The 11,523-nt window shown below is 33.4% G+C and overlaps 1 protein-coding gene across 2 annotated transcripts; it reads right to left on the bottom strand.

Moving 5' to 3' along the window:
• Positions 1-3,851: 3,851 nt before the first annotated feature.
• Positions 3,852-11,179, bottom strand: si:ch211-229d2.5. 2 transcript variants are annotated; one of them, XM_087284097.1, is made up of 10 exons: positions 11,013-11,179; positions 10,711-10,931; positions 10,219-10,403; positions 8,551-8,623; positions 8,363-8,460; positions 8,188-8,268; positions 5,836-6,004; positions 5,645-5,753; positions 5,329-5,349; positions 3,852-5,246 (listed from the first exon to the last, which is right to left on the bottom strand). In XM_087284097.1, exons 1-10 carry the CDS (start codon positions 11,125-11,127, stop codon positions 5,107-5,109), a joined length of 1,212 nt encoding a protein of 403 aa, XP_087140223.1. In that variant the 5' UTR covers positions 11,128-11,179; the 3' UTR covers positions 3,852-5,106. The 2 variants fall into 2 exon arrangements, with proteins under 2 accessions (XP_087140223.1, XP_087140224.1); XM_087284098.1 differs by having other exon boundaries at positions 3,852-5,243.
• Positions 11,180-11,523: the final 344 nt, after the last annotated feature.

Genomic DNA, 11,523 nt, shown 5'->3' with positions numbered 1-11,523 from the left:
TGGAGAAAGTCTTATTTGTTTTATTTTGGCTAGAGTAAAAGCAATTTAAAAATTTTTTTAAAATTTAAAATTATTAGCCCCTTTAAGCTATATTTTTTTCGATAGTCTACAGAACAAACCATCAATATACAATAACTTACCTAATTACCTTAACCTGCCTAGTTAACCTAATTACCCTAGTTAAGCCTATAAATGTCACTTTAAGCTGTATAGAAGCGTCTTGAAAAATATCTAGTAAAATATTATTTACTTTCATCATGGCAAAGATAAAATAATTTAGTTATTAGACTGGGACATACATACTCCATCTTTGTTTGAAACCATCTTCATTGGCGAAACAGAGGAAGTTTTTGATCTTGAACTGTTATATAGCTGTTTAATTAATTTCACACCTGATTGCATGCCGAGGCTTAGGCAAACATTTTGTGTGATGTTGTTTATGCTACAACAAGAAATATTTTAGTTTATATAAATTTTTACTTGATAATTGATTTTAATAGATTATGGCATCAGCAAACTACACCTTTGTTTGTTGTGAATCTGCGCCCTCTTGTGGCCAATAGTACATATTCTGCCTCAAATTATATTGTTTTGATAAACTGAAGATTGATTAAATGTTAATAATATTTACCCAGCCGTAGTCTTTTTCATTATCATCATTAATTAATTCTCTCAGTTGGTTCCTATAAAAACGTACTCATTGAGGAACAAATGAACCAAAAATCCTTTGTTTGAAACCATTTTTATTCGCGAAACAGAAGAAAAACAGACAGCGTTATGTCTAAAATGTAACTTGCTTAACATTAACTTCTCAATGATGAATTGTTATATCAATACCACACCTGATCACATGCTGATATTTGGGAAAACATTTTGTGCAATGTTATTTCTGCTATTAAAAATGTAAACCTGTTGAGGAAATGTTTTAGTTTATATTATTATAATATTTTAACTGAATAATTGATTCTAATACATTTGTTAATTCTAATTCTATTCTTAGTGTTATCTATGTATTCTAGCAGGTTTATCATTTATATTTACATGTTTTTGTTTGTTTACCACTGTTGATAATTTCATCTTTTAAAACAATAATTTCAATATTATCAGATGGTAAAAAACACATCCACCATAAGGACTGGCATATTTACATCTCATACCCCAGTGTCCCTCCTCATATATTATTCTCAAGTATTAACTGTCCTCATTGCCATATAATGAAAGTCATTTTTTCTGTGTTTTCATCATGACCTACTTAGCACAATGTAAATTTTTAATCTGCTGTGGCTCTGACATTAGAGCAGGGCATCCTTAATGTATCCTACTCTGCTAAATGCTTCTTAAAAATCATTTTGGGGAAATTAGATCTATGAACACAGATGAATATATGCTTTACTGAGAGTGAATGGCAGTGTATGTGTACTGGTACTGTAGTGTCTGTGCCTTTGTCTGAAACATGATATGCTTACACAGACTTTATTAATCTATTGTCCTCACTAACACAATAGTCTAAAAGGAAATTGGCTAACAGCATTTTTTTTAGTTATGTCACTATCAGTTACGTCATAAATTTGACCATAGTCTTAAAAGGAAATCGGCAAACAGCTTTCATTGGTTGTCATGTTTCCTTTTAAGACTATGGTCAAATTTGTCTATTAAAGATGTAGAAAGTTACAGTTTTTGTTTCAAAACCGTTCAACAAATTCTATACATTCTATAAATATTTAATCGGATGTGCAGCGCTGTAATGTTTTCATGTGAGCAGCTCTTGCAGTAATAAGCGTTTTCAGCGTCTCAGAGGCTTTTTTTCACAGTAATTGTATTTTTTTTAACATGAAACTCATTTATAGATGCTGAGAGATTAAGATGAACTTCAAGAGTAAATTGGAAAATGCAAAATACACTAACCAGCCACTTTATTAGGTACTTACTAGTACCTTTAGAACTGCCTTATTCAACAAGATCCTGGAAATATTCCACAGAGATTTTGGTCCATATTGACATGATAGCATCCCACAGTTGCTGCAGATTTGTTGGCTGCACATCCACCACATCCTAAAGGTGCTCTATTGGATTGAGTTCTGGTGACTGTGAAGGTCATTTGAGTAGTGAATTCATTGTCATGCTCAAGAAACCAGTCTGAGATGATTCGCACTGTATGACATGGTGCGGTATCTTGCTGGATGTAGCCATCCGAAGATGGGTACACTGTGGTCATAAAGGGATGGACATGATTACCAACAATACTCAGGTAGGCTGTGACATTGACACAATACTTAATTTGTACTAATGGGCCCAAAGTGTTTCAAGAAAATACCCCATCACCATTACACCACCACTACCAGCCTGAACCGTTGATACAAGGCAGGATGGATCCATGCTTTCATGTTGCTGATGCTAAATTCTGACCCTACCATCTGAATGTTGTAGCAAAAATCAAGACTCATCAGACCAGGCAACACTTTTCCAATCTTCTATTGACCAATTTTAATGAGCCTGTGTGAATTGTAGCCTGTTTCCTGTTCTTAGCTGACAGAAGTGGCACCCAGTGTGATGTTCTGCTGCTGAGGCCATCCGCATCAAGGTTGGACATGTTGTGGGTTCAGAGATGCTCTTCTGCATACCTTCGTTGTAACGAGTGGTTATTTAAGTTACTGTTGCATTTCTATCAGCTGGAACCACTCTGTCCATTCTCCATTGACGTCTGGCATCAACAAGGCATTTGCACCCACAGAACTGCCGTTCTGGATATTTTCTATTTTTTAGACCATTCTCTGTAAACCCTAGAGATGATTGTGCGTGAAAATCCCAGTAGATCAGCAGTTTCTGAAATACTCAGACCAGCTCGTCTGGCACCAACAAACATGCCAAGTTCAAAGTCTCTTAAATCACCTTTCTTCCCCATTCTGATGCTCGGTTTGAACTGCAGCAGATCTTCTTGACCATGTCTACATGCCTAAATGCATTGAGTTGCTGATTGGTTGATTAGAAATTTGCTTTAAGGAGCAGTTGGACAGGTGTACCCAATAAAGTGACCTAATAAAGTGAGTGTCCAACAAATGGCTTTCAGATGATGTATACATGACAAGTTGTCATAAATTTATTGAACAAAATTCATTCTTGTCTCAGGAATGCTTTATTTCCTTCCATTTTTTCATGTTTATTCATTTTAACCTGTTTGTAAGTTCTTATAGATGATGAATAAAAATAACACAAAAGCCATGATTAATAATTCATTCATTCATTTTCTTTTCAGCTTAGTCCCTTTATTAATCAGGGGTCGCCACAGCAGAATTAACTGCCAACTTATGATTAATATTAAAAAAACAAATTATTATTAATAATATATATTTTATACTAATTATAGTTGTTTTCGTAAAATTTAGATCCATAATAACTAACAAAATAAATACAACACTTCACTTGTACTCTACTGTTCTTTGACAGATGCCAATTGTAATTTCTCTACAAAAACATTGCATTTAAACCTAGAAAAACTTACAACAACATTTAAAATAAGCCAGAAAAATATATTTATTTGTTTTTTTATATGTTTGTAATAAACGACATAAAAATGAACTGTGATTAACGCGATTTGAAGAGGAATTTTAACATAATAAAAGGCTATAATATAATTTTAATTTCTTTCTTTAGACGAGCAGGTATGACAGTATAAACTCAATGTGTAAAATCTGTTTAAAATGACCAGAAAGAAAGATGCAACATGACCGAAAATGTTTTCTCTTTGTTGAGTGTTTGCGTAGGAAACATGTTGTCTTTTGAGTTTTCTGCCTGAAATAATAGTGAGGCTCCCCCTAGTGGTTTTCTTTAACAGAAGAAGAAATCATTCAGGGTTTTCACATCACATCCCTACAAGCCTTTATTTATGACACTGCATGCAATAAGTGTACAAACTCATCCAGAAATAATGCGATTGCAGAAAACACAAGATCAGAAATTGTAACATAATTCATAAACCCAAGTATCTGAAATAAAACTAAGCATGCACAATCCCAATTTCCAAAACACACAATTTCCTTCCTCATTTCAAAAAAGCATGGCTCGTCATGCAGTAGTTGTCAGCCTATTAAAAAGCATATTGTCTTTAACTAGTTCAATTAAAACTGCCAATCCTAAAGCCCTGATCTGATAAATCACACTGCAATCTGAAACCTTTTAAATGGCTTGCTTGCACCCACTCTTACACCTATGACAGTTTTGTACATGTGCTTTAAAAAGTGTTGAAATATATTACTGTTAATAATGAATAAATTCTGCATTTATTTACTTAAATAATATCTATGATTGCACTATTTGCATTTCAAATGACAACAGTTTGTCTGTTATGGTGACAGTTTTCATTATTCAAAAAATGTGCTGTTAAACGATTTATCACATCCAAAATAAAAGTATATATATGGTCAGAATTATTAACCCCCTTTGATTATTTTTTTATCTTATTAAAAATATTTTCCAAATGATGTTTAACAGAATAAGAACATTTTTAAAGTATGTCTGATAAATTTTTTTTTGTTCAGAATACAGTCTTATTTGTTTTATTTTGGCTAGAATAAAAACTGTTTTTAATTTTTTAAACACCATTTTACAGACAAAATTATTCGCCCCTTTAAGCTATATACTTTCTTAATATTCTACAGAACAAACTATTATGTTTAGAAATATGTTGAAAAAATCTTCTCTCCGTTAAACAGAAATTGGGGAAATAATAAATAAGCGGTCTAAAAATTCAGGGGGGCTAATAATTCTGACTTCAACTGTATAAATGAATACACACACATACATAAATTACACAAATATAAAACTATTTGTATTATATATAAATATGAATATATCATATTACATACAATTTTCTTGAATATATACATGCATGCTGTGTGCATTTATATATAAAAAATAAATGTATACAATACACACTAACATATTATGTAAACACAAACTTTTACTTAGGATGCGATTAATTGTGATTAATCACTTCACAGCATTATTTTTTAAAAAAAGAATCAGATATTGATAATATTCCGCATTCCCAGTTCGCACCTCCACCAGCGCTGCTGTATTTGTCCTACATGAAACAGGATTATGGGATACTTAACGCTGCATCTTGAGTTTGCGGTAAAACGGCACAGCCACAAGGCCAGCGACTGTTCCCACAGCGATGAGAACAGCCAGACTGACTCCCAAACCCACAGAGGCTGCATTACCACTGCTCTTCTGCGCACTGCTGGCTGCTGGACAACACACAAGGGTAAATGTTGACACCAAATCACTGAATTCATCTTAAAATGAGTCAGACTGATGGAGGAGACTTACCTTCATCTTTGGTGGTGAGAGCTGAAAGAAAGAACAGTTATGAGTTATTAGCCATCACTTTTATATAGTGAAATAAGAGAGGAAAGTAAAAAGTCTCTGCTATATAAATAGACAGAGAAAACAAAAACATTGGATCAACTTAATTACAACAAACGAATTCCATCTAAATTAATGCTTTTTTTTTAAATCTGAAGCAATAGTTCAGCCAAATAAGACAATTCTGCTCGAACCAGCGAACTTTCTGCGCCACTGCGTCAGTTGGCAAACATAAATATGACAATAACTGTGATATGTGAAATTTAAAAGAGAATCATACGGGTGTCTGCTCGAGTTGTGATTGGTCCTGAGGTGATGAATGTGGCGTCTGAAACGCCATCTTTAATTGTTGTGGTCTGGACTTCTCTTCTCTTCCTCTTCCTGCATTGCTGATTGGTTAAGAGGTAATGGAGGTTTAATTAATCACAGATACCTGAACTCTTGTGGTCAGTTTTGGATAGCGTGTGCTACCTTGAACGTGGGGCAGGTGGTGGTTTCACAGAGTCTGGTGATGCAGTGCAGGTAGTAGGTGGAGACTGTCTGGTTCTGCTGCTCGATGAAGCGGAAAGCCGGAAAGCTGAATCGAGCTCTCTGACTCTCTCCATTCTCCAGCATGCTGGTCATTGGGTCCTGATTGCACCTGCAAATCGACAAGAACGTTACAGGGTTAAATATACACTATATATATATATATATATATATATATATATATATATATATATATATATATATATATATATATATATATATATATATATATATATATATATATACACTCTGAAAAGCAGTTTATTATTACATTTTTTAATTTATTCCAGTGAATTTTATGATGAATTATCAGCTTTATTATCACAGTCTTTGGATTCACATGATCCTTCAGATATCACTCTAATAATAATTATTATTATTATTATTATTATTATTATTATTATTATTATTATTACTATTATGGTAATAGTAATAAAAACAATAAGGTCTGAAGAAATAATTTAATTTAAAAATACCAACAATAAGAAAACTATATATAATTAAATAATTAAATAATTTAAATAACGCTGCCTTGATAAACAGAATAATTTTCTTAAAAAAAACATGAAAAAATACATATACATTGTAATAGATAAATTGTAATTTACTTATTTACATTATTTATTAAATTGACAAAATTCTAAGAATTGTATTTACATTGTCTTAATGTATGTAACATATATATAGAATTGGTAATATTTCACATGAAATCCCCAAATACAATAAATACATGTTTGGCATTTCACTTATTCTCTAATTATATTTATATAATAGAAATTTCTAGTAATACATATTTTTACTTCTTTGTTTTTATTATAATTAAACAAACTACATTACACTGTAAAAAGTATGATCAATTAGTCCTGAAAGCATATGTTTTTAGTTCATTGTAACATAGTAATCATTGTAAAAGTTGATCATGTTGTAACTTAATTTTGTAAGTTATGCAGGCTGTTTTAAGTAAGTTTAACATAATATAAGTTCAATGGACTCATAAGGTTAATTTGATTTGGTTTAAAATCTTAAAGGAAATCAGGATTTTCTTTAGTAATATTAAATGCTATTACATATTAAAAACTGAATTAATAACATACCAAATTAATTACATTTTTAAAATGAGGGCATGACTCTGAAGGCCCTATCATACACTCGGCGCAATGTGGCGCAAGGCGCAACGCAGTTGTTGTTTGCTAGTTTAAGCTTGGCGCAAGAGTCGTTTTGATGTTTTGCACCATGCTGTTTAAATAGCAAATGCATTGTGCTCAAATGTGCGCCCATAGGCGTTCTGGTCTAAAAAGGAAGGCGTTCTGAGGCGCTTTGCTGGCATTGCGCATTGCTATTTTGAGAAACTATAACAGCGCAGAGTTGAGCAGAGTTTACACACTGCTTATTACACATAAGATGTAGATCACTGAGCAAATATCTTTACAAATCAAAAAGAATTAAAATATTAAGGATATACATAGGATAAATTAAGGATATTTATATGATATACATATAAAGGATTAAAATATTACAAAAAATATTTATTTATTACACAAGCTTAGATTTGCCCACCTGCAGGTTTTAGACCAAATGAGGCATAGCATGTGTATTTGGATATAACTCAGGTTTTTGAACACACTTCGTTATTATTGTTCATTTATTCGTTTGCTGGAAACTAGAACTGACTTTAGAAATAGTTTTGAAACAAATCTTTGTGCTTAACAAGCGAAATTAATTATTTATAGGCTAATTGATGTCTTTGTGTACAAGGTTTCCACAAGAGCGAAAGTGAAAGTAGATTGTGAGATGCCTTGTCTCTCATTCTCGTGCTGCAGATGCTCTGTTTAACTGTTTTCTTGCTAGTGAAATGCTCAGTTTTTCCACTTACAAAGTCTGTCATGTAAATAGCAAATGCGCTTATGGTGCGACGCAACTGACTCTTAAAGGGAATGGGAGATGAGACTGTGATTGGTTTATTCTCAAAACACTAAGGCGCAAAGCAGATTTTTCCGTCCTTATACAAGCAAAAGTGGATTCTGACAAGCCCTGAAAGCATTTGCGCCCTGCGCTTTGCACTTTGCGCATAGACCGTCAAAATAGAGCCCTGAGAGTGGAATAATATATTTCCTCAAACATAGTTCTAGCAAGAAATGTCTTAATGTAAAGTGTTCATATATTATAATATTTACTAATACATATTTTTTTGTCAGTGTATAACATGATATAAATCATAAAATAATCTACTTTTTACAAGATTGCCCAATATTTCAAGATTTTCCCATTGGAAATTAGAACATTTCTTGGTCTTACGGGACAAAGAGATTGAAATAGGTTGAATTGGAGGGTACAGGAGAGATGGAGGCGTAGCATCGATCAAGCAGAACATAATACCTGTGGAAGACAAACAGATCAGTCAGTTTCTCCTTAAACAAATGAAAGCACATCTAAGAAGAAACATCAGAATTGGATGGAGATGAAAACTCACTGTGAAGTCAAGTTTACTGCAATGACTTGCACAAAGATTCGGGTTCTGAGCTCAATACCCCCATTCGGAAAAACAAGGGGAGTGGTGTAGTTTATATCCTAAAAACACAGTTAAATTTTGAGGTTGCAGAAAGACACATATGACACAATACATAAAAAAGTTACAAATTTTGTAAATTGCAGACGAACTTTGTACAGCTGCATGCTTAAAGTGCTGATGAAGCTACCATTGTTGTCCCTCACTGCAATAGAGGAGGCTGACCTGCAGAGGGAGAGAGAGGTTACGTCTGACATTATCTCCCATTAGCATCAGTGTTAACATCCCATCAGAGAGTTAAATATTCAGTTAAACTGCATTTCAGATGTTTATACTCACTACTACACTACTGTACACTCTTGAAATAAAGTTATCTTAGCGTGAAGAACATTTTAAGGGTTATATAAGAGTGTTCTTTTTCAATCTTTGAGATTCACAGACATAATATGATGAATTTCCCATGAAGTGGACCCCTGTCCTATAATGCAAAATATGTGTGTGTGTGTGTGTGTGTGTGTGTGTGTGTGTGCGTGTGTGTGTGTGTGTGTGTGTGTAGAAGCCCTTTACATGTTATTTTATAAAAACCCAATTTAGATATTGTGTAAAAATGCATCAAATTTAATTAGGAAAATATTTAGTTTATGTTGTCTTTTTATTTATTATTTGTACGTGTTGTCAAATTGTTATGTCTGTATTTATTCATCTGCCTCAGTTAATAAATCATTTGATTGCTTAACTGAATTTTTAATCTTTTTTTTTAAATTAAGTGTTGCTTAAAGGGGCAAGAAACATTTACACAGTATTTCTTATCATATATTTTCTTCCCTTACTTATTTCTTTTAGTTTTTCTTAATTATTTAAACAATGTTTATGGTCAATATTATATTTTTTCTAAATTGGCTAGAGAACAACAAACCACTGCTATCCAATAACCTGCCTAATTAACCTTAGTCTATACCTAATTAACCTAATTAAGCCTTTAAATGCCACTTTGAGCTGAAAACTAGTATCATGCAAAACATCTAGTAAATTATTATGTCCTGTCAACATGGCAAAGACAAAAGATTTTTTAGAATTTCTTTTTTTTTATTATTTATTAAAACTACTTAGAAATGTGTTAAACAGATACTGCTATTTTTGAAAGAATTAAAATTTTACAGGGCTAATAAATTTGACTCAAATTTGATATATATAGACCCCTTAGTCTTACATTCTTTCGAGCCAAAGCAGAATTTTGATCCTACAGAAATCATTCTTAAGACCTCCAGAAGCATTTCTTATAATTATCATCGATATCAAGGCTGATCAACATTGCTGCTTACTATTTTTGTGGAAACCAAGATCTTGTTCTGTCATGATTAATTGAGTAAAAATTCTGAAAAGTATAGAAATTTGTTTGAAATTGGGAAATTAGGAATAATAAAAATGCCTTCACTGTCATTTTGAGATTATTTTAATGCTTTTCCTCTAAATAAAACTATCACTTTCTTAATAATTAACTATTAATTAATTTTTCAATAATTATGCTTCAGTAGGCTAATTATCAATTTCCCTGGTTGCAGCTGGAAGGGCATCCGCTGCTTAAAAACGTGCTGAATAAGTTGGCGGTTCATTCTGCTGCAGCGACCCCGGATTAATAAAGGGACTAAGCCAATAGAAAACGAATGAATAAATAATTATCAATACTTCATTAAAATATAAACTTTTATTAGCTTATTAGTATGCTTAATAAAAAACACTTTCAAAAACTCTTGAATCAATTTGAAAGTTTATTTTTTTCCCAACAGGATTCAGTTATGAAGAAAGTTGAAAAAGCTTACACATCAACTTGTGTGTTGTTGATCAGGTACTCGAGTGGATAAGCACAGGAGTAAATATACTTCAGTTCGGCATTGTAGGTCACTGTTCCCATTGTGGGGTCGAAAGAGCGGACCACCCCACTGATGTACACCGTCTGGATGTTGGAGAAATCCGAGAAGGCCCCGGTGCCTGCAGCGCTGGTGGTCTACAATCACACACAACATAGTAAAATAGAGCTGCAGTTACAGAAAGATAAAACGAAATACGGAGAAACGGGGAACTGTTCTTTTCTAACCTTTACATATTGTAACAACACGATGCTCTGTGCGAGACTATAAAACACTGCCCCCTATTGCTAAAGAAAAACTGCGGAATAAAGGTAGGCTTCAGTTCACCTCAATTGCACCTACATTTCACCTGACTTCAAACTGAATTTAGCTTTAGACTTTTTATTATTAATGAATATTTTATTAGTGCACATATGGATTATGACGTATATTTATAATACTCACGCGGAAGAAACTGCCACAGGAGTCTAGTTGTCTGATCGGGAAGACGAAGCGCACAACCGGAGGAGTGACGTTCGCATCCAGCGTCCCCTGACACAACGGGTCATTTGCGATTTGATTCAGGATCAGCAGGGTCTCGTTATATCCGCTGTAAACGACCGGGCAAGCCTGAATTGCCAAATTTATAGAATTTGTCCCGCAACTTACGCCAATGTCGGTGATTTCTGCAAGTAAAAGACAAGCTTCCTGAGGCCTTTGCTGTAAGCTAATTATTATAGTTGGTTAAAAAGAAAACAAACACATACCTGGACGCCTGTAATTATTCCCACAGCTAGCAGGAGTAAGACCCAGATAGCCAGGCTGAACCAGCGTACCCAAAATCAAGAGTCTGAGCAGAACCATGTCAACCATGCTCTTCATCAATGTCCAAAAATCTTGATAAGCTCCTGAATGTATCCTTTCCGTTTTAACTAACTCCCACAGGCTTCAGCCTTATATATACATAAATATGTAGGCAAAGTTAGTTAGGGCCCTTTTGCTGGATTGGACCAAAACAAGGTCATTTGCCATTTGGTATGGTTGCTTTTACTTGAGAACAATTAACTTTTGTGGATAAGGTACCAGTACCTTGAGGCAAACCTTGAAACCTTACACATAACCTTTAAAGTTAGTTCTTAAACAATGACCAGCGTCTTTGTCATCTTCTACATCCTGAAACATATAAAGATGTAATTTAATAAACTAAGTTCCAACTCCATTGAAGAGGCACGCAATATATGGGAGGTTTTGGCTTCTCTTTAGGACCTAAACATTTAG

Source organism: Danio rerio, chromosome 15 (assembly GCF_052040795.2).
Source record: "Danio rerio strain M-AB ecotype USA chromosome 15, GRCz13ab, whole genome shotgun sequence".
Lineage (NCBI taxonomy): Eukaryota > Metazoa > Chordata > Actinopteri > Cypriniformes > Danionidae > Danio > Danio rerio.
Note: the sequence above shows the minus strand (reverse complement) of the source record. Positions and strands in the feature narration are given on the sequence as shown.

What these genes read in the sequence shown, in the direction of transcription:
- si:ch211-229d2.5 (XM_087284097.1), bottom strand. Translation starts at nt 11,127, where the DNA reads ATGAAGAGCATGGTTGACATGGTTCTGCTCAGACTCTTGATTTTGGGT. An exon ending in GAATAATTACAGGCGTCCAG is followed by an intron (nt 10,932 to 11,012) that starts GTATGTGTTTGT and finishes TTTTACTTGCAG; the next exon opens with AAATCACCGACATTGGCGTA. An exon ending in CCACCTGCCCCACGTTCAAG is followed by an intron (nt 5,754 to 5,835) that starts GTAGCACACGCT and finishes TTAACCAATCAG; the next exon opens with CAATGCAGGAAGAGGAAGAG.